The 24038-nt window shown below is 42.7% G+C and overlaps 1 protein-coding gene across 1 annotated transcript; it reads right to left on the minus strand.

Moving 5' to 3' along the window:
* Nucleotides 1-5063: 5063 nt before the first annotated feature.
* Nucleotides 5064-19813, minus strand: cplx4c (complexin 4c). The gene is made up of 3 exons (XM_055867729.1): nt 19403-19813; nt 11007-11094; nt 5064-7000 (listed from the first exon to the last, which is right to left on the minus strand). The coding sequence occupies exons 1-3, from the start codon at nt 19567-19569 to the stop codon at nt 6773-6775; spliced, it is 483 nt and encodes a 160-aa protein (XP_055723704.1). The 5' UTR covers nt 19570-19813; the 3' UTR covers nt 5064-6772.
* Between the last annotated feature and the right edge of the window lie 4225 nt (nt 19814-24038).

The raw sequence follows: 24038 nt of genomic DNA on the forward strand, positions 1-24038 counted from the left end.
GTGTGTGGTAGTGTCTGGAGTTGACAATTGATTTATGCCATTGGTCGAGTTGGTGTTTTTGTGCTAGGAGTAACAGGAACGAGATAGGAACCTCGTCTTAGGGACCAAACTGAACGATCATTTATAGCGAATGCTATCTGGATACTCCTTTCTCATTTGAAAAGTCTCACCTTGTGACTCATTCTATGTATCTGTTGTTCGTCATGTAGGTTGAAAGGGCTGTATCTTGGTTATAAAAGACCTTTGTACATTTGTTTTGCCACTCTCAACAGATCATTAGAAAATTGTGAATCGTTGACAAGTCATTGCTATTGCAAAGCTCTTTTTATTAAAGATTTAGTTTAAGTATAACTCTGACTTGTGTGATAAGTTTGTCTCTTCTTATTTTATAGTAGAGAAATTAACCACCACAAGAGAATCAGACAAATTATGCTACCCTCTGCCTAATGCCTTAACTACCTGGAAGACCAGGGGTATTGAATTTAGCCAATCACTGAACTGATCAATTAGCTCAGTTGGTCAGGGGTAGTGCCTAGTGGGAACAAAATCCTGCAGTACCTGCGTTATTCCACCAGCAGGGTTGCCTACCCCTGAACTAGAAACTGAATTTACCACCGCACATTGACTCTGTGTTACGATAATCCTCCTCCTCTTCATCAGAAGAGGAGGAGCAGGGATTGAACCAAGGTGCAGCGCATTGAAATGACATGATGAATTTATTTAACAAGACAAAACGGACTATACTTGAAAATGATACAAAATAACAAAACGAAAGTAGACAGACCTGAACGACGAACTTACATACAACGTGAAGAACGAAATGAACAGGAACAGACTACATGAAATGAACAAACCGTAAACAGTCCCGTATGGTGCAAACATTAACACAGACACAGGAGACAACCACCCACAAACAAACACTGTGAACCGCCTACCTAAATATGACTCTCAATTAGAGGAACGCCAAACACCTGCCTCCAATTGAGAGCCATACCAGGCAACCCTAAACCAACATAGAAACAGACAACATAGAATGCCCACCCAAACTCACGTCCTGACCAACTAACACACAAAACTAAACAGAAAACAGGTCAGGAACGTGACAGTACCCCCCCCACAAGGTGCGAACTCCGGACGCACCAGCACAAAGTCTAGGGGAGGGTCTGGGTGGGCATCTAACCACGGTGGTGGCTCAGGCTCCGGGCGCGGTTCCCACCCCACCATAATCCATCCTAACTTCCTCCCACAAAGAATGTCCACCCTCTTTCTTCCCCCACACAATTCTCTTAATAATATATTAAATAAAGATAACACCAGGACAGAGAGATAAATCAAGATAGAGGGATAGATAAGACTATAGAGATAGATGAAGATAGAGAGGGAGATTAGGATAGAGGGGCAACTCCGGACTGAAAGGCAGCTCCGGACAGAGAGACAGCTCTGGGCTGATGGGCAGTTCTGGGTATCCAGCCTTTTCAGGCTGAAGGGCAGCTCATGGCTGACTGACGACTCTCGATGCTCATGGCTGGCTGACGGCTCTCGACGCTCATGGCAGGCTGACGGCTCTCGACGCTCATGGCAGGCTGACGGCTCTCGACGCTCATGGCAGGCTGACGGCTCTCGACGCTCATGGCAGGCTGACGGCTCACGACGCTCATGGCGCTCTGACGGCTCTCGACGCTCATGGCGCTCTGACGGCTCTCGACGCTCATGGCGCTCTGACGGCTCTGGCTGCTCATGGCGCTCTGACGGCTCTGGCTGCTCATGGCTCTCTGACGGCTCTGGCTGCTCATGGCTCGCTGACGGCTCTGGCTGCTCATGGCTCGCTGGCGGCTCTGGCAGATCCTGTCTGGTTGGCGGCTCTGGCAGATCCTGTCTGGTTGGCGGCTCTGGCAGATCCTGTCTGGTTGGCGGCTCTGGCAGATCCTGTCTGGTTGGCGGCTCTGGCAGATCCTGTCTGGCTGACGGCTCTAGCGGCTCCTGTCTGGCTGATGGCTCTAGCGGCTCCTGTCTGGCTGACGGCTCTGTAGGCTCATGGCAGACGGGCGGCTTTGCAGGCTCATGGCAGACGGGCGGCTTTGCAGGCTCCTGGCAGACGGATGGCTCAGATGGCGCTGGGGAGACGGATGGCTCAGATGGCGCTGGGGAGACGGATGGCTCAGATGGCGCTGGGGAGACGGATGGCTCAGATGGCGCTGGTGAGACGGATGGCTCTGGCCGGATATGGCGCACTGTAGACCTGGTGCGTGGTGCCGGAACTGGAGGCACCGTGCTAATGATAAGCACCTTCCTACTAGTGCGGGGAGCAGGGACAGGGCACACTGTATCCTCAAAGCCTACTCTACCCCTGATGCGTGATACCGGCACTGGTGACGCCGGCCTGAGGACAAGCACATCAGGATTAGTAGGGGGAGAATATATAGTGTGTACAGGGCTCTGGAGACGCACTGGTAGCTTAGTGCGTGGGGCCGGAACTGGAGGCACCGGGCTAGATGCACGCACTACAGGGAGAGTGCGTGGAGGAGGAACAGGGCTCAGGATACGCACTGGTAGCCTAGTGCGTAGTGTATACACTGTAGGTACTAGGCTGGGGCGGGGAGGTGGTGCCGGAAATACCGGACCGTGGAGGCGTACTGGCTCTCTTGAGCATTGAGCCTGCCCGACCTTACCTGGTTGAATGCTCCCGGTTGCCCGACCAGTGCGGGGAGGTGGAATAACCCGCACCGGCCTATGTAGGCGAACCGGAGAAACCATGCGTAAGGCCGGTGCCATGTATGCCGGCCCGAGGAGACGCACTGGTGACCAGATGCGTTGAGCCGGCCTCATGACACCTGGCTCAATACCCAATCTAGCCCTCCCAGTGCGGGGAGGTGGAATAACCCGCACCGGGCTATGCACTCGTACAGGAGACACCGTGCGCTCTACTGCGTAACACGGCGCCTGCCCGTACTCCCGCTCTCCACGGTGAGCCTGGGAAGTGGGCGCAGGTCTCCTACCTGCCCTTGGCCCACTACCCTTTAGCCCCCCCCCAAGAAATTTTTGGGAGTTACTCACGGGCTTTTTCGGCTTCCGTGCCAGACTCGTTCCCTCATAGCTCCGGTTCCTCTCTCCGGTAGCCTCCGCTCTCCTCAGTGCCTCCAGCTGTTCCCATGGGAGGCGATCTCTACCAGCTAGGATCTCCTCCCATGTGTAGACACCCTTTCCATCCAGAACATCGTCCCAAGTCCACGAGTCCTGATTATTTGGTCGCTGCTCGTAGTCACACTGCTTGGTTCTGGACATTTGGTGGGTGGTTCTGTTACGATAATCCTCCTCCTCTTCATCAGAAGAGGAGGAGCAGGGATTGAACCAAGGTGCAGCGCGTTGAAATGACATGATGAATTTATTTAACAAGACAAAACGGACTATACTTGAAAATGATACAAAATAACAAAACGAAAGTAGACAGACCTGAACGACGAACTTACATACAACGTGAAGAACGAAATGAACAGGAACAGACTACATGAAATGAACAAACCGTAAACAGTCCCGTATGGTGCAAACATTAACACAGACACAGGAGACAACCACCCACAAACAAACACTGTGAACCGCCTACCTAAATATGACTCTCAATTAGAGGAACGCCAAACACCTGCCTCCAATTGAGAGCCATACCAGGCAACCCTAAACCAACATAGAAACAGACAACATAGAATGCCCACCCAAACTCACGTCCTGACCAACTAACACACAAAACTAAACAGAAAACAGGTCAGGAACGTGACACTCTGTACCGGTACCCCCTGTATGTAGCCTTGCTACTGTTATTTTACTGCTGCTCTTTAATTATTTGTTACTTACATTTTTAGTTTTTTACTTATCTATTTTTTACTTAACACTTATTTTTCTTAAAACTGCATTGTTGGATAAGGGCTTGTAAGTAAACATTCCACTGTTGTATTCGGCGCATGTGACAAATACGATTTGATTTGAACAAATGTGCACATGTAGCTATAATTGGCTCTGTGATCTCAAATAGGAATCTAGGCTGCTCTTTGACAGCAGGTGATGGAAAAACTGCTGGCAGGTGATGCAAAAACCTGCTTCCTACTCTGATGAACTGCTCAGTGGGCTCCGCCTACTACAAAATCACCAACTCAATCTTAAAGTTAGATTTGGTTTGTTGCATTGAAAGGGCCTCTTATGATTACGATGTTGATTCAATGTCAATTTTCACAGTGGAGGGAAAATTGTATCTGTCTAAAATTTAACTTGGCACAGACATCAATTCAACGTCTATTCCGCGTTGGTTCAACATAATTTAATTGACATGACGTGGAAACAATGTTGATTTAAGTTCAATCTCGTGCGTCTCGCGGGCTGGCAATTATTTTGTGCAGGACGGCTCCAGGAGCTGCGTGGCCGAGCATGCGAGCAGCTTAGAGGCTTACCGCCTTTATCCCTCACCCCCTTACCCCCATTACCCCTCACCCCATTTACCTCACACCTCCATTTACCCATCACCCCTTAACCCTTCACCCCCTAACCCCTCACCCCCTTACCCCTCACCCCCTTAACAGAAATACAAGCCCCCTTACCTCGCAACACATCAATTATTCCCTCCCATCACCTATAAGGCTACCTGCGGGGCGACAGGTAGCCTAGTGGTTAGAGCATTGGGCCAGTAAACGAAAGGTTGGTGGATCGAAAGGTAATAATCTGTCGTTCTGCCCCTGAACAAGGCAGTTAACCCACTGTTCCTAGGCTGTCATTGTAAATAAGAATTTGTTCTTAACTGAGTTGCCTAGTTAAATAAAGGTTAAATAAAAAAAATAACTCCAACCACCCGCGGGCCGGATTGGATATGTATGTATGGGGAAATGTACAGTATTTTTGAAACCCCTGACCTCTACACAGCAAACAACTGTTTTCACCTTACATTTTGGACAACACATATAGCCTTCAGATTATCTATACAGTTTACTTAATCAATAAGACTTGTTCATAATATGTATTTTATTTTTTGTTGCTACGCAGCAGACAAAGAAAAATGTAAAAATAATCTGACAATGTATGCTTTTAACTATAGACAGACCATCTTATCATAGTATAATTTATTTGTATTTTCATGTGTTGCCAGTGAGTACGGTTACATGCACGCAATAATACAATTATTGTAGATAGTGACATTAATATAACAGTTTGTTTAAAATGTTTACATGCTTTGCAAGGAAGGATCAGACCCTTTTTTCCCCAATTTTCGCCTAAAATGACAAACCCAAATCTGTAGCTCAGGACCTGAAGCAAGGATATGCATATTCTTGATACCATTTGAAAGGAAACACTTTGAAGTTAGTGGGAATGTAAAATTATTGTAGGAGAATATAACACATTAGATCTGGTAAAAGATGACACAAAGAAAAAAAGCATGCGTTTTTTTATTTTGTACCATCATCTTTGAAATCATTACATTTACATTTAAGTCATTTAGCAGACGCTCTTATCCAGAGCGACTTACAAATTGGTGCATTCACCTAATGACATCCGCAATTTAGATTTTGTCAACTAGATGGCAGCAATGTTTAGACTGATCCAATGAACCATTATATTTCTGTTCAAAATGTTGTATCAAGACTGCCCAAATGTGCTTAATTCGTTTATTAATATTTTTTCAAGTTCATAATTGTGCACTCTCCTCAAACAATAGTATTTTATTATTTCACTGTAATAGCTACTGTTAATTGGACAGTGCAGTTAGATTAACAAGAATTGAAGCTTTCTGCCCATATCAGATATGTCCTGGGATTTTTTTGTTACTTACAACCTCATGCTAATCTTATTAGCCTACGTTAGCTCAACCGTCCCGCGGGGGGGACACCAATCCCGTAGAGGATAAACGATATCCCTAATAATCTTGTTTACTCGTGAGACTTTTATTAATGCAGAAAATCGTGATTCAAAATCGACGTTCTACCCCAGTGACCATGTAAATTTTTTCGAAGCCTTTGATTCTGAGTTTGTACATATAAAGTTTGCATGTGTAAACTACTTCTGAGATGCAGACTTTCAGAAACTCACTTAACTCAGGCTACCGGTGCATGAGCAGATCAAATACACAGCTGCAATGCTACTGGAATGCCGATTAATTAAGCTGTTTACGTGTCCTAACAATTTGAAAGAATGCTCAGAAAACCAGGTGTTGTAAACAATGTATGCTTCCTTTGATTTTGACCTCACGCCAATTAACATAAGCAGAGTAAGGTGTTTACATGTCTTTTTCCATTCTCGGGCCTACTGCCATAATCAGTTTAATATCGAATTATTATTGTGAAAGTTAAAATACTCAGTCTGGACTCTGTTTCAACAGGTTCGGATGTGGATGCATAAAAATATAATTACTAGAACAGATATTCCCATTGAAGTAAACATTTTGTGATGGGTGGACCGGCGGCCATATTGAGTGTACCAGTCAAATACCTGTGGACTGAGGGGCTTTGTCTATTCTATTAATTCTGTTTCTGTGTGGAAGTTGAACAGAGAGGAGGTGGTCATCATTAGCAACAATATACAGTATGATTTCACAGCGCCTCAGCAATTCATATTTTCTGAGGCAACTGAATAACAGAAAGATTAGGTGGTTCTGTGAAGATTAACATACAATATTGTATAATTATAACAAAGACTTGGTGCTTGTTGGGTAAATCCCACTTGACGTAGAAGTTCACACGATGGACTGCTTAATTGCTGAAGAAAGATCAATGGGTAGAAGAAGTCTGATGATCCCTCTTCACATGACGACACACTTCTCCTCAGCCACCTGTTGTATCTCTGTCATGGTGGTCTGGGCTTTGGTCTTCAGCTGGTCCATGTCCATGTTCTGTAGTTGATGTAGCTGTCCTAGTAGTGAGTCGTTCACCGCCTCCTCCTCCTCATCCTCGTCCACCATCTTGGCTAGGTCCTCAGGGAGATCCAGGTCGTCTCCCGCCATCTTCACCATGGCTTCGTCCTGGCCACTCTGAGAAACAGACACATAGTCAGAAGTATATACACTGCACAAAAATATAAACACAACATGTAAAGTGTTGGTCCCATGTTTCATGAGATGAAATGTTCCATACACCCCTGTTAGTGAGCATTTCTCATTTGCCAAGGTAATCCATCCACCTGACAGATGTTGCAAATCAAGAAGCTGATTAAACAGCATGATCATTAGACAGGTGCACCTTGTGCTGGGGTCAATAAAAGGCCACTTTTAATGTGCAGTTTTGTCACACAACAAAATACCACAGCTGTCTCAAGTTTTGAGGGAGCATGCAAATGGCATGCTGACTGCAGGATTTCCCACCAGAGCTATTGCTAGATAATTGAATGATCGTTTCTCTACCATAAGCCGACACCAAAGTCATTTTAGAGAATTTGGAAATACGTCCAAACGGCCTCACAACCACAGACCACGTGTAACCACGCCAGCCCAGGACTTCCACATCCGGCTTCTTCACCTGCGGGATCGTCTAAGACCAGCCACCCAGACAGCTGATGAAACTGAGGAGTATTTCTGTCTGTAATAAAGCCCTTTTGTGGGGAAAAACTCATTCTGATTGGCTGGGCTTGGCTCCCCAATGGGTTCTTGTGATGGTAATCATGTGACAGTGTGTGACATCACAAAGAAGACCCAAAGAAGACCCAATGTGATGAGGTGAGTAAATCTCTCTGAAATATTTGATGATTTCACCTTTTCACCCTCTAGTAACCTTTGTAACAAAAACGCATGTCCTTCAGTACAACACACTTTTAATGCTATTATTTTATAAAAACATATATTAAATATGAAAAGTAAGGATAGTTTTTATCGGTCAAGGTCATTACTTTCTATAGGTGGCCAAGGAACTGCCAGTTAAATATGTTTATGTATGAAATCCATCCTTCAGTATCACGCTTTTGTCCTTCAGCACAACAAAAGTTTAATGTTATACCACAATGTCACCCGTTATGCTGAATGACATTAGCTTTGTTATCCATGTTTTCACTAGTTTACAACATTTAATCATGCAATTCATATTTACTTGTTGTATGAATACTGAATATGAATATTTTAAACTATTTTAAGGCATTTGAAGGTATTTCAAGCCACACTATCTTTATACTGTAGATGCCATTGTCTAATAAGGAGAAGGCTGCACGGCACTGACAAAATACTAACGCAGATCCAGTTGCTAGGGACGAAAGACTAGCCAGAAGAAAAGCAAGGTATTGTTTTCATGGTTTCATGCTACTGTCAGCAACAGAATAGGATATAATAGGATATAAAGCTGGGTGGATAACGCTTAACATTAAGTTACACTATTACACTGTAGTTAACGTTTTATTGCACTACAGTTAAGATATAACTGATTAATTATATTAGTTAATATAATATGACACACACACACACACACACACAATTATGGATAAAAAATGGATTATGAATTATATTAGTTAATAGCTGCTTCACATTTGGGGCACTTTATGAAAAATCGAGACAGTACAAGTTTGAATTGAAGTAGTTTGATAGGCATTTTATGTAGCTATTTTGTGTACGTTTCTTGAAATTGCATTTGTGTACCTGCATTGAATAGAGAATTTACCAGTTACAGGGTAACAATGCATAATTACAACATTAACTATCATGTAATAATCGTGTAATAATGCTACTTAAATTCAATGGAAAGTGTTGCCGCAGGCTCAAATTATAGTAAAGTGATTATTATTAGCATTAGCAAATGAAATAGTAACAGCACATGTTTGAGAGAGAAATGGAGAAGTATGTTGCATAGTAAAACCCATGTTGTTTAGTGTGTGGCGTACGGGTCATTTCTCTCTCTCTCTAGAGAAGAGATCTAAATTCAGCTAGCATTTTAAACATCTTATCCTGTTTCTTTACACAGTTTTATAACTTCAAAAATAGCGAAAAGAAAAATACTATTGCTGCTACTAATAATAGTTCATAGGATCATTATTGTTATTGCTGAAGGATTCACATTTAATCAATATTTGTGGGCCGTTGTGATATGTGTTATTCAGGGCAACAAAATACTGTCATACAGTATAACACCAGTATTTTATATTAAAATACAATAACTTTGTTTTGTTGACTCAGCGAGACAAAAACACATCTCAAAGGATGAAGTTAAAGATATTTTCATAGATTTTAGATTTTCTTTCAGTGTAAGGCAGGAAGTTTTGTGTAAAAAAACCTTCAACCAATTTTGAGTTGTACCGTGACACATCAAATATGTGGTTTTCTAAATAAAATAATGTAATTTTTTTCTGGGGAGTTATATTTCTGCCAGTCTAAACATGGATATACAACCTTGTGATTTTGAAAAATGGGCATAATATTTAAACAATTTTAAAATCAACCAGTGTTATACTGAATGACATTTTACTAGGGTACATAAAAAATGATTTATTGGCTTTATTCTTGAATATAACTAATATAAGGGCGTAGGTGACACTCCAATGAACATAAAAAAGCCTTTTAGGGAATTGTAATTGCTGTTTTATTTTTTTGCTACTTTGAAAACCTTATAAGACTTTTACCCATATATATATATGGCCATGAATGATTGGGCTCTGACAGTCATGTTTCCATTGTCTACAGGGGATCAGCGTGATAATTGGGGGGTAAGGGCTAACTCATGTGTTTTAAGTTCCACGTATCTGAAGTTAGTAGTCAGGCCTACACAGAGTTGATTACATTAGATTCTAAATCAAATAAAATCTAATTGTATTGGTCACATACACGTGATTCGCAGATGTTATTGCGGGTTTAGCGAAATGCTTGTGCTTCTAGCTCCGACAGTGCAGTAATATCTAACAAGTAATATCAGTAAGGAACCTTTGGATTACCCAAATTCAGTAATATAATCAGATTACTTTGATACTTTTGGATTACTTTCCCCTTAAAACTTTTTTAGGATAGGGGGCAGCAATCGGAATTTTGGATGAAAAGCGTGCCCAAAATAAACTGCCTGCTACTCAGGCCCAGAAGCTAGGATATGCATATAATATTTGGTAGATTTGGATAGAAAACACTCTAACATTTCTAAAACTGTTAAAATTATGTCTGTGAGTATAACAGAACTTATTTGGCATGCGAAACCCTGAGGACAAACCATCCAGGATTTTATTTTTTTGAGGTGACCGTTTTTGTTGTTGTTGAGGTGACAGTGTTTTCAATGGTTTCTATGTGGATCTACATTTCTAAGGCACTTGCTTGCAGTTCCTATCGCTTCCACTGGATGTCAACAGTCTTTACAAATTGGTTGATGTTTTTGTTTTGAGTAATGAAGAAGTATGGCTGTTCAGAACGAGGGTCGAGTCTAGTGTACTGTTGTGGTTGGGGGCGCACGACCTGAAAGCTCGGTCCACTTTGTTTTCGACCTGTATTGAACACAGTTTATCCCGTCTTAAATTTGATCGATTATTTACGTTAATAAGAGGCATTAGAACAACATCTCCACCTCGCACAAGGGTGCGTGCTCAGCACCCTCCTATACTCCCTGTTCACCCATGACTGCGTGGCTATGCACACCTCCAACTCAATCATCAAGTTTGCAGACGACACAACAGTAGTGGGCTTGATTACCAACAACGATGACAACAACGAGACAGCCTACAGGGAGAAGGTGAGGGCACTCGGAGTGTGGTGTCAGGAAAACAACCTCTCACTCAACGTCAACAAAACAAAGGAGATGATCGTGGACTTCAGGAAACAGCAGAGGGAGCACACCCATAACCACATCGACGGGATAGTAGTGGAGAAGGTGGAAAGTCTTTAGTTCCTCAGCGTACACATCACAGACAAGCTGAAATGGTCCACCCACACAGACAGTGTGGTGAAGAAGGCTTGTCACCTAAAACCCATCAAAGCTGGGACCGAGAGACTGAAAACAGCATTAATCTGTTAAACTGCCATCACTAACACGTAACATGTAATCAGTTAGTCACCTACCCTGGGCCGACATTAAGTCAGCTCTTACCTCAGGTAGGCGGTACTTGTCCCTCAGGCAGGACCTCAGGTTGGCCCTCTCCGCCTTCTTTGTGGCAAACTCCTTGTCCCGCTCCATCCTGCAAGGGAAAGAAAGTCACTTCGATTGAACTCCCTCAAGTGTGTTAATTCTATAGATACGGAATCAAATTCACATCAAAAAGTACATATAAAAACCAAAGGGCTAGGAAATGTTTACTGACAACCTCACCTGACCAGGAGAAATCTTGGGCCCTAGATATATCATATATAGGATATGGTCAGGTAGGTGGAGATAGAGATGGTCCTGGCTAGAGATAGGGTTGGGAACAATAGGTTCATGGAGTTCCAATGGCGGCCAGGGAGGAAGGGATTATAATGACAGCAAGAACATGACTAAGCAAGATTACAGCATTTGCCTCAATATATTACGGTATACTATTTGATTATTTAGCATCTCTTGGTGATGTTTTTTTTCTTCATATAAGGACAATTGATTAGAGGGGGACTAATGTCAGACTGTATACAGGTCCTTGGGTTTCCTTTAGGGAAAAGATAGATAGACTTATAAGCGCTATTATAACCATGTTGTTAAGTATGGAAGTAGATGTTCCTCCATACCAAGCCAGTGGTGACGTGAGGCATAGAACTCTGCCTCTGTGACCTCTGTGACCCAAATCCGTCCTTAACCTGTTTGGGCTGCAGGGGCAGTATTGAGTAGCCAGATAAAAGGTGCCCATTTCAAACGGCCTCGTACTCAATTCTTGCTCGTACAATATGCATATTATTATTACTATTGGATAGAAAACACTCTCTAGTTTCTAAAACCGTTTGAAATATATCTATGAGTGAAACAGAACTCATTCTGCAGCAAACTTCCTGACAGGAAGTGGAAAGTCTGAAATTGAGGCTCTGTTCCAGGGGCTGCCTATTAAAGCCCTTGGTATTTATTAGTTTAGATGCACTTCATACGTCTTCCACTAGATGTCGACAAGGAGTGAGAGAAGAAATGGACTGTGTAACTTGATCTGGACTCGAATTACAGCTCATGGAATGACGTGTCCTCCATTTCCTGTTTTCAGGAAGGCGCGACGAGAGACATGGATTTGCCTTCTGTTTAGCTATCGTTATAGGCGACTACTATCTCCGGCTTTGATTTTATTTGATACATGTGATCATATCATCGTAAAGTATGTTTTTTCAATATAGTTTAATCAGATTATTGAACATTTTTCGGGAGTTTTGCCGTGTTCCGTTCTCTGACTTTGTTGACGATGGAGCGATTCGTGCCACTTGGCTAGTGCGCTTACTAAATCTGGAGGGAAAGTGCCGTTCTAAATCCAAACAACGACTGTTCTGGACAAAGGACCCCTTGTCCAACATTCTGATGAAAGATCAGCAAAAGTAAGAAACATTTTATGATGCTATTTCATATATCTGTTGTACATGTGAACTAGTCGTCGGCGCCCAACGTTTGGGTACTCAGCTATACCGAAGCTGGATGTCGCAGTAAAAAAATTTTTTTGAATTCTAACACTGCGATTTCATTAAGAACTAATGGATCTATCATTTCCTATACAACATGTATTTTTTAGTTATGTTTATGAATAGCTATTTGGTCAGAATATGTGTGTCATAAAAAGTGTCATAAAAATATCGTTGCTGTTTAGACGTTGTGGAAAAAGTAGCTAAGTTAGCACAATGTGTAACCACTGATTTCAGCTCTAAATATGCACATTTTCGAACAAAACATAAGTGTATGTATAACCTGATGTTATAGGACTGTCATCTGATGAAGAATATCAAGGTTAGTCAAAAATTATATATCTTTTGCTTGTTTGTTACGATCGCTAACCTTTTGCTACTGGGAAATGGCATGTCTTTCTGGCTATTGTGGTAAGCTAATATAACGCTATATTGTGTTTTCGCTGTAAAACACTTAATAAATTGGAAATATTGGCTGGAATCACAAGATGCCTGTCTTTCATTTGCTGTACACTATGTATTTTTCAGAAATGTTTTATGATGAGTAATTAGGTATTTGACGTTGGTGTCTCTAATTATTATGGCTGTTTTCGGTGCAATTTCTGATTGTAGCTGCAATGTAAACTATGATTTATACCTGAAATATGCACATTTTTCGAACAAAACATAGATTTATTGAATAACATGTTATAAGACTGTCATCTGATGAAGTTGTTTGTTGGTTAGTTTGGTTGGTTCTTGGTTAGTTAGGTTGGCTTTGTGCATGCTACATGTGCTGTGAAAAATGTCTGTGCTTTTTTGTATTTGGTGGTGAGCTAACATAAATATACGTGCTGTTTTCGCTGTAAAACATTTTAAAAATCGGACATGTTGGCTGGATTCACAAGATGTGTACCTTTCATTTGCTGTATTGGACTTGTTAATGTGTGAAAGTTAAATATTAAAAAAATATATATTTTGAATTTCGCGCCCTGCACTTGAAGTGGCTGTTGTCATAAGTGTACCGGCACCGCCCTGCAGCCATAAGAAGTTTTAAAGTGACAGTCTTTAATTTTGTCTTGATTTTTAATAATATGACTTATAAATACTGTACCTTTGTTCAACATATTTTCTTCAGTGTGTGTACTGTATTTATACCTGGGGTATCACTTTCAACAAGTTCAAAAATCACTGGAGGACGTCTTTAACAAGCGACTTCCCTTAAAAAGTAACTTCTCGTTTTGAAAATAGCGTATGTGGCATCGATATGAGTCTGAATCATTTACTCTAGTGTCAAAATTGACTACAAAATGTAAATAGGATAATTTTGGTCATATAGTCAGTCTCGTCCAAAACTGAGATTTGGGAGATGATATAAAAATGAATTATGTCACATAATGAAGGGTACCGTAACAGTTTTCCTTGGGTTGGGTTTATTTATATCCTGTCCACATGTCCACAGCTGGGAGCACCCAATTAATAATTTCGGAGCACAGCTGCATGGACCCGATCGTAATGCCCATGGTCAATTTGGTTTGACATTCGATATCCCTATGGGGCTAGTTAGGGACCAACAGTAAATTACACAATGTTTTAAAATGTCAATCGCTCCAAATTTCACTGACCTAAATAACTCAAACCAACTACAAATTGTAGAAATGCATATACAAATATTGAAAGCATTTTATGAGACAACTAAAAGATGTGAAAAATTAAAATATTGTCCCATTGACATTGTGTAATTTCTTGACGGTCCCTAACTAGCCCCAGAAACAGGCTATCCAATGTCAAACCAATTTTGCCACGGTTGCAAAGCAGCAGCGGCTGAAATTAATTGGCGAAAGAAGTTGGCTAGCACTAACAGGACACAATACTTGTTAAGACTGTTTCAAGATATCTAGAAGGGTGAGTGACTGTAACTGTGTACTGTTTTTGGAGAGGGAATGTACAAACGCTTGCCACGTGGGAACACATACAAGAGATACCCACATTAAACCACCTGGTATAGAGGTTTTGGATGGAAGGGAGCTCTGCCCCAGTGATGTACTTAGCCATCATCACCACCCTCTGTGGCACCTTGCGATCGAGGGCGGTGCAGTTGCCATACCAAGCGGTGATGCAGCCAGTCAAGATGCTCTCAATGGTGCAGATCTACAACTTTTTGAGGATCTGAGGTGCCATGCAAATCTGTTCAACCTCCTGAGGGGGAAGAGGCACTGTGGCGCCTTTTTCACGACTGTCCTAGTGTGGACCATATTAAGTACTTAGTGATGTGGACACAGTGGAACTTGAATCTCTCTACCCGCTCCACTAAAACCCTGTCGATGTGGCTGGGGGTGCGCTCACCCCTCCATTTCTTGTTGTCCAAGATCAGCTTCTTTGTTTTGTTTTAAGATTGCTGACGACACAACAGTGGTAGGCCTAATCACCGACAACGATGAGACGACCTATAGGGAGGAGGTCAGAGAACTGGCAGTGTGGTGCCAGGACAACAACCTCGCCCTCAATGGGAGCAAGATAAAGGAGCTGATCGTCGACTACAGGAAAAGACGGGACGAACAGGTCCCCGTTAACATCGACGGGGCTGTAGTGGAGCAGGTCGAGAGTTTCAAGTTCCTTGGTGTCCACATTACCATCAACTATCATGGTCCAAACATACCAAGACAGTTGTGAAGAGGGTACGACAAAACCTTTTCCCCCTCAGGAGACTGAAAAGATTTGGCATGGGTTCCCAGATCCTCAAAAGGTTCTACAGCTGCACCATCGAGAGCATCCTGACCGGTTGCATCACCGCCTGGTATGGCAACTGCTCGGCATCTGACCGTAAGGCGCTACTGAGGGTAGTACGAACGGCCCAGTACATCACTTGCCATCCAGGACCTATATAATGGGCGGTGTCAGAGGAAAACCCATAAAATTGTCAGAGACTCCAGTCACCCAAGGTATAGACTGTTTTCTCTGCTACCGCACAGCAAGCGGTACCGGAGTGCCAAGTCAAGGACCAAAAGGCTCCTCAACAGCTTCTACTTCTATTAGACTGCTGATCAATTAATAAAAATCGCCACCGGAAAATGTACATTGACACCCCACCCCCTTCCCTTTTGTACACTGCTGCTACTCACTGTATGTTTGTTACCTATGCATAGTCACTTCGCCCCCACCTACATGTACAGATGACCTCCACTAGCCTGTTCCCCTGCACACTGACTCGGTACTGGTGCCCCCTGTATATAGCCTCGTTATTGTTATTATTATTATTGTGTTACTTTTTAATATTACTTTTTATTTTTGCCTACTTAGTAAATATTTTCTTCTTCTTGAACTGCACTGTTGGTTAATAAGGGCTTGTAAGTAAACATTTCACGGTAAAGTGTATTTAGCGCATGTGGCAAATAAAGTTTGATTTGATTTGAGTCATGCATGGCCACACAGTCATGGGTGAACAGGGAGTACAAGATGGGACTAAACACACACCCCTGAGGGGCCCCCGTGTTGAGGGTCGGCGTGGCAGATGTGTTGTTACGGGTTGGAGCATGTGTGGTTACCAGTTCCTGACTCTGGAGCAATAGCAGTGGAGCAGGAAAAGGAAGAGAGGAAGAAGTAAAAGAAGAAGAAGTAAAAGAAGAAGAAGTAAATAAAGAAGAAGCAGAAGAAGGGTTGTCTGGAGCACAGCGCTGGTCAGTTATTACACCAGAATTGCATTTTCTTACGTCAGAGTTATTGGAGGGACTAGCATCGACATGTTGTAGTAGTGACGCCACCTGTCGGAAGACAGTGGCCCAGACCCTAATCCCCCTGACCCCTGCCTGGCTAGGCTTACATGAGCCTAATGCTACAGCCCCCAGTCATTACAATAAGCCATGCTGCCTGGAGCCTACAGCCTACAGTTCTTATACCTGCCTTTCACTGACATCACCTGAGCCTCACACCCACACACACAAACACCCCCCCCCCCCACACACACACACACACACAAACATGTAACACCATGTGCCTGTCGTTCTGCTCTACCCGCCCCTCTGTGAAAGGCAAACACTCGTGGCTTGACAGGAAGCTAGTGTTGAAATTAGGCTAATCACTAAACCACTCAACCAGTGATATGATACACAGAAGGGCTTTATATACCTCTACTCTCTGTAGCAGATGTCAGACACATAATGTCGTACTGTGTTAGTTATCAGACATAATATGGTACTGTGTTAGTTATCAGACATAATATGGTACTGTGTTAGTTATCAGACATAATGTGGTACTGTGTTAGTTGTAAGACTGTAAGGCCACTACCTCTGCTGCTCTAGACAGACCACTGGAAGATGGTTGTGACATTAACATTGACACACTCTACAGTCATGTTATGAAGCTAGATAGGTCTCTGAGAGTTGTAGTAGATGTTACTGTCTGTAGCATCAACATGTTTTGCTGGTAAATTAGGCCAGCTAGCACCTTTTGCATTATTCATTTAGGCCAGCTAGCACCTTTTGCCTTATTAATTTAAGCCAGCTAGCACCTTTTGCATTATTCATTTAGGCCAGCTAGCACCTTTTGCGTTATTCATTTAGGCCAGCTAGCACCTTTTGCGTTATTCATTTAGGCCAGCTAGCACCTTTTGCAATATTAATTTAGGCCAGCTAGCACCTTTTGCAATATTCATTTAGGCCAGCTAGCACCTTTTGCAATATTCATTTAGGCCAGCTAGCACCTTTTGCGTTATTCATTTAGGCCAGCTAGCACCTTTTGCATTATTCATTTAGGCCAGCTAGCACCTTTTGCAATATTCATTTAGGCCAGCTAGCACCTTTTGCGTTATTCATTTAGGCCAGCTAGCACCTTTTGCTTTAATCATTTAGGCCAGCTAGCACCTTTTGCTTTAATCATTTAGGCCAGCTAGCACATTTTGCAATATTCATTTAGGCCAGCTAGCACCTTTTGCCTTATTCTTTTAGGCCAGCTAGCACCTTTTGCCTTATTCATTTAGGCCAGCTAGCACCTTTTGCCTTATTCATTTAGGCCAGCTAGCACCTTTTTGCCTTATTCATTTAGGCCAGCTAGCACCTTTTGCCTTATTCATTTAGGCCAGCTAGCACCTTTTGCATTATTCAATTAGGCCAGCTAGAACCTTTTGCATTATTCATTTAGGCCAGCTAGCACCTTTTGCATTATTCAATTAGGCCAGCTAGAACCTTTTGCATTATTCATTTAGGCCAGCTAGCACCTTTTGCCTTATTCATTTAGGCCAGCTAGCACCTTTTGCCTTATTCATTTAGGCCAGCTGGCACCTTTTGCCTTATTCATTTAGGCCAGCTAGCACCTTTTGCCTTATTCATTTAGGCCAGCTAGCACCTTTTGCCTTATTCATTTAGGCCAGCTAGCACCTTTTGCATTATTCATTTAGGCCAGCTAGCACTTTTGTGTTATTCATTTAGGCCAGCTAGCACCTTTTGTGTTATTCATTTTGGCCAGCTAGTACCGTTTGTGTTATTCATTTAGGCCAGCTAGCACCTTTTGTGTTATTCATTTAGGCCAGCTAGCACCTTTTGTGTTATTCATTTTGGCCAGCTAGTACCGTTTGCGTTATTCATTTTGGCCAGCTAGCACCTTTTGCGTTATTCATTTTGGCCAGCTAGTACCGTTTGCGTTATTCATTTAGGCCAGCTAGTACCGTTTGCGTTATTCATTTAGGCCAGCTAGTACCGTTTGCGTTATTCATTTAGGCCAGCTAGTAACTTTTTTTATTAAAGTTCTGACAGGTTACTGGAAGTAGCGAGTTCAAGTTCATGTCACGTTAGCATGAAATAAATCTTCTGTTTTCATTACGTGAAATCACAGTTCCTCAGCTGCTCTCTTCTTGTCCACAGTTACTTCCTAAATGTCATCCGTTACAGTTTCTGGTTACCTGTACAAAATTATAATCATTAACGTAACTTTTGGATTACCCAAACTCAGTAACATAATCTGATTACTTTCCCGTTAACTTTTAATTACTTTGCCCTTAAGAGCCATTAGAAGAGGACAAAAAATGAGGGGTTTCAGACTTGTGGTCAGACTTGCTCAGGTGGAACAAACTTAAACATGTGCCTTTTTTAAATCCTGAATTAAATGTCATTGAGAAAACAGAAACGTGTCATGATGTATTTTTTTTCTCGCAAAACATCCTTTGTGAATTTAAAATTAATCCAAGAAATAATTATCTAGTTTTTCAAAGTTTGGGTGGTAACATAACTGATTACAGTTATTGTTTTTTTAAACAATCTAATGAAATGTAACTGATTACATATAATCAGCCACTTCCAAACCCTGCGTTCCGGTATGATAATATAGCATGTAAAAACATTTGTCTTGAAACATAAATCTTTTTTGACTAGTTCCACTGACTTGCCTCATCTGCTAATCTGCTATTGTGAGCAAATTAGCCATCCCTCATATTAGCCTAAATCTGGATTTAGGTTCAGATATAAAGACACATTGGTACACTTTGCTCTTTGGGGGTTTTAGCTAGGGTTAAGGGGTAATTAATTGGTACACTTTGACCTTTGGGGGTTTTAGCTAGGGTTAAGTGGTAATTAATTGGTACACTTTGACCTTTGGGGGTTTTAGCTAGGGTTAAGGGGTAATTAATTGGTACACTTTGCTCTTTGGGGGTTTTAGCTAGGGTTAAGGAGTAATTAATTGGTACACTTTGACCTTTGAGGGTTTTAGCTAGGGTTAAGGGGTAATTAATTGGTACACTTTGCTCTTTGGGGGTTTTAGCTAGGGTTAAGGGGTAATTAATTGGTACATTTTGACCTTTGGGGGTTTTAGCTAGGGTTAAGGAGTAATTAATTGGTACATTTTGACCTTTGGGGGTTTTAGCTATGGTTAAGGGGTAATGCATTTATTATGAATTTGTTCAAAACACTATGCAAATAGAACTTGATCAGTTGATCAATTGATTGATTGGTTACTCACTTCTCCTCAATAAGCTGTCGCTGGTACTCCTCAAACTCCTCTCTGGACATTCCTTTAGACTCAGGGGTCTCCTTCACATCGCCTGCTGGCACCTCAACCTCTCCTCCTCCTCCTCCCGTCATATCCTTCAACTTACTCCCCAGCATAGCCTTCATCATGAACGACATCCTGGACCAACTGATGAGCTACAGAACTACAGCGGATCACTACAGGGGAAGGGGAAGGGCAGCAGGTTGTTAGAAAGAGGCCCACAACTGCCTCAAATGTAGAGTGAGAGAGTAGCTAAATCAAGTTTTTAAGAGAATAATTCCACAATGTTGACCTGCTCAGTGCAAATAGAGTTGTTTTGATTTGAAGAGTTTAAGAAGAGCTGGGATGATGTTGTGTTCTGTAGAGTATAACTTTCCCTGGTGTCACCATAAGCTGTTGTCTGTCAAGGTGAGTGGATCTGGGTGTCTATGTATTCTGTCTGGAGTAAAACCGCTCAAGAGATTAGCTTATTGCATGTAGCCTACTGACCAGTACTGAACAGGCTCCAGCCAGCCAGACCTCACCACTGGACCGAACACACAGTCAGACTACCTGGACTCCACATACACAGTCAGACTACCTGGACTCCACATACACAGTCAGACTACCTGAACCCCACACACACAGTCAGACTACCTGAACCCCACATACACAGTCAGACTACCTGAACCCCACACACACAGTCCGACTACCTGAACCCCGGAAAACACAGTCAGACTACCTGAACCCCACACACACAGTCAGACTACCTGAACCCCGGAAAACACAGTCAGACTACATGAACCCCCCCTCCACTAGCCTGTTCCCCTGCACACTGACTCTGTACTGGTGCCCCCTGTATATAGCCTCGTTATTGTTATTATTATTGTGTTACTTTTTAATATTACTTTTTATTTTTGCCTACTTAGTAAATATTTTCTTCTTCTTGAACTGCACTGTTGGTTAATAAGGGCTTGTAAGTAAACATTTCACGGTAAAGTGTATTTAGCGCATGTGGCAAATAAAGTTTGATTTGATTTGAGTCATGCAACAGTTGACTAAATGAGTGATTCTCAATTCTCTCCAGAGAGTCCCGGTGGTTCCAGAGCTAGCACACCTGATTCAACTTGTCAATTAACACAACAATAACGCCTAAGGAATAATAAACTCTGTATGGTTTCTTCACAGGGATCTACAAAGAACCTTTGGGATTTTAACAAAGGTTCTTTATAAACTCAGCAAAAAAAGAAACGCCCATTTTTCAGGGCCATGTCTTTCGAAGATAATCTGTAAAAATCCAAATAACTTCACAGATCTTCATTGTAAAGGGTTTAATTCCCATGCAGCGCTACAGGGAGACAGGGTGGACATTGTTACACCAGGAACGCACAATCCCTCCATCAGTGCTCAGACTGTCCGCAATGGGCTGAGAGAGGCTGGACTGAGGGCTTGTAGGCCTGTTGTAAGGCAGGTCCTCACCAGACATCACCGGCAACAACGCCAAAAGAAAGATATGGGCACAAACCCACCGTCGCTGGACCAGACAGGACTGGCAAAAAGTGCTCTTCACTGACGAGTCGCGGTTTTGTCTCACCAGGGGTGATGGTCGGATTTGCATTTATCGTCGAAGGAATGAGCGTTACACCGAGGCCTGTACTCTGGAGCAGGATTGATTTGGAGGGTCCGTCATGGTCTCGAACTGAGCTTGATGTCATTGCAGGCAACCTTAACACTGTGAGTTACAGGGAAGACATCCTCCTCCCTCATGTGGTACCCTTCCTGCAGGCTCATCCTGACATGACCCTCCAGCATGACAATGCCACCAGCCATACTGCTCATCCTGTGCAAGACAGGAATGTCAGTGTTCTGCCATGGCCAGCGAAGAGCCCGGATCTCAATCCCATTGAGCACGTCTGGGACCTGTTGGATCAAGGGGGTGAAGGCTAGGGACATTCCCCCTAGAAATGTCTGGGAACTTGCAGGTGCCTTGGTGGAAGAATGGGGTAACATCTCACAGCAAGAACTGGCAAATCTGGTGCAGTCCATGAGGAGGAGATGCACTGCAGTACTTAATGCAGCTGGTGGCCACACCAGATACTGACTGTTACTTTTTATTTTGACCCCCCTTTATTCAGGGACACATTATTCCATTTCTGTTAGTCACATGTCTGTGGAACTTGTTCAGTTTATGTCTCAGTTATTGAATCTTGTTATTTTCATACAAATATTTACACATGTTCAGTTTGCTGAAAATAAACACAGTTGACAGTGAGGACGTTTCTTTTTTTGCTGAGTTTAGAACCATTCTCCATAAGGGTTCTATAAAGAACCATAAAGAGTTGTAACTACAGCGGAACCCTTTTTTGGTGCAGTGCCTTCGGAAAGTATTCAGACCCATTGACTTTTTCCACATTTTGTTTTACATTACAGCCTTATTCTAAAATGGATTAAATACTCCCCCCCCCTCATCAATCAACCTCATCAACCACACACAATACCCCATAATGACCAAGCAAAAACTGGTTTTCAGAATTTGGGGGGGCCAATTTATAGAAAAAAAACCCCTGAAATATCAAATTTACATAAGTGTTCAGACCCTTTACTCAGTACTTTGTTGAAGCACCTTTGGCAGTGATTACAGCCTCAATTCTTCTTGGGTATGACGCTACAAGCTTGGCACACCTGTATTTGGTGAGTTTCTCCCACTCTTCTCTGCAAATCCTCTCAAGCTCTGTCAGCTCTATTTTCAGGTCTCTCCAGAGATGTTCAATAGGGTTCAAGTCCGGGCTCTGGCTGGGCCATTCAAGGACATTCACAGACTTGTCTCGAAGCCACTCCTGCGTTGTCTTGGCTGTGTGCTTAGGATCGTTGTCCCGTTGGAAGATGAACCTTCGCCCCAGTCTGAGGTCCTGAGTGCTCTGGAGCAGGTTTTCATCAAGGATTTCTCTGTACTTTGCTCCGTTTATCTTTCCCCCGACTAGGTCTCCCAGTCCCTGCCGCTGAAAAACATGTCCACAGCATGATACTGCCACCACCATGCTTCACCGTAGGGATGGTGCCAGGTTTCGTCCAGATGTGGCCCTTGGCATTCAGGCCAAATAGTTCAACTTGGTTTCATCAAACCAGATTATCTGGTTTCTCATGATCTGGGAGTCTTTATGTGCCTTTTGGCAAACTCCTAGTGGGCTCACATGTGCCTTTTACTAAGGAGTGGTTTACGTCTGGCCACTCTACCAGAGATGGTTGTCCTTCTGGAACGTTCTCCCATCTCCACAGAGGAACTCTAGAGCTCTGTCAGAGTGACCATGAGGTTCTTGGTCAACTCACTGACCAAGGCCCTTCTCCCCAGATTGTTTAGTTTGGTCGGGCGGCCAGCTCTAGGAAGAGTCTTGGTGGTTCAAAAAATGAATTACTTAAAAATCATACAATGTGATTTTCAGGATTTTTGTTTTAGATTCCGTCTCTCACAGTTGAAGTATACCTATGATAAAAATTACAGACCTCAGACCTATATGCTTTGCAAGTAGGAAAACCTGCAAAATCGGCAGTGTGTCAAATACTTGTCTCCCCACTGTAGATACTTTTGTACCTGTTTCCTCCAGCATCTTCACAAGGTCCTTTTGTCACGTTCCTGACCTTATTTCCTTTGTTTAGTCTTTGTTTAGAATGGTCAGGACGTGAGCTGGGTGGGCATTCTATGTTTTGTGTTTCTATGTTGGGTTTGTTGTTTGGCCTAATATGGTTCTCAATCAGAGGCAGGTGTTTGTCATTGTCTCTGATTGGGAACTATATTAAGGTTGCCTGTTTTCACTCTTTGTTTGTGGGTGATTGTTTCCTGTCTTTGTGTTCTGCACCAGATAGGACTGTCTCTTCACGTTTGTTATTTTGTATTTTGTATAGTGTTCACGTTATCGTCTTTTGTTATTAAACATGTTGAACACTAGCCGCGCTGCAGTTTGGTCCTCCTCTCCTTCATCCCAGGAAGAAAGCCTTTACACCTTTGCTGCTGTTCTGGGATTGATTTGCACTTTTCGCACCAAAGTACATTCATCTCTAGGAGACAGAACGCGTCTCCTTCCTGAGCGGTATGACGGCTGCGTGGTCCCATGGTGTTTATACTTGAGTACAATTGTTTGTACAGATGAACGTGGTACCTTTAGGCGTTTGGAAATTGTTCCCAAGGATGAACCAGACTTGTGGAGGTCTACAATTTTCTGAGGTCTTGGCTGATTTCTTTCGATTTTCCCTTGATGTCAAGCAAAGAGGCACTGAGTTTGAAGGTAGGCCTTGAAATACATCCACAGGTAGACCTCCAATTGACTCAAATTATATCAATTAGCCTATCAGAAGCTTCTAAAGCCATGACATCATTTTCTGGAATTTTCAAATTAAGGTTCTATATAGCACCAAAAGGGTGTCTGCTATGGTTACAAGCTAAATAACTATTATTCGGCAAGACCCTGGTGAGGACGACGAGCACACAGATGAGTTACCCTGAGAAGACGGATGTGGAGGTCCTAGGCTGGCGTGGTTACATGTGGTCTGCGGTTGGACGTACTGCCAAATTCTCTAAAATTACATTGGAGGCAGCTTATGGTAGAGAAATTAACATTAAATTCTCTGGCAA

Source organism: Salvelinus fontinalis, chromosome 17 (genome assembly GCF_029448725.1).
Source record: "Salvelinus fontinalis isolate EN_2023a chromosome 17, ASM2944872v1, whole genome shotgun sequence".
Taxonomy (NCBI): domain Eukaryota; kingdom Metazoa; phylum Chordata; class Actinopteri; order Salmoniformes; family Salmonidae; genus Salvelinus; species Salvelinus fontinalis.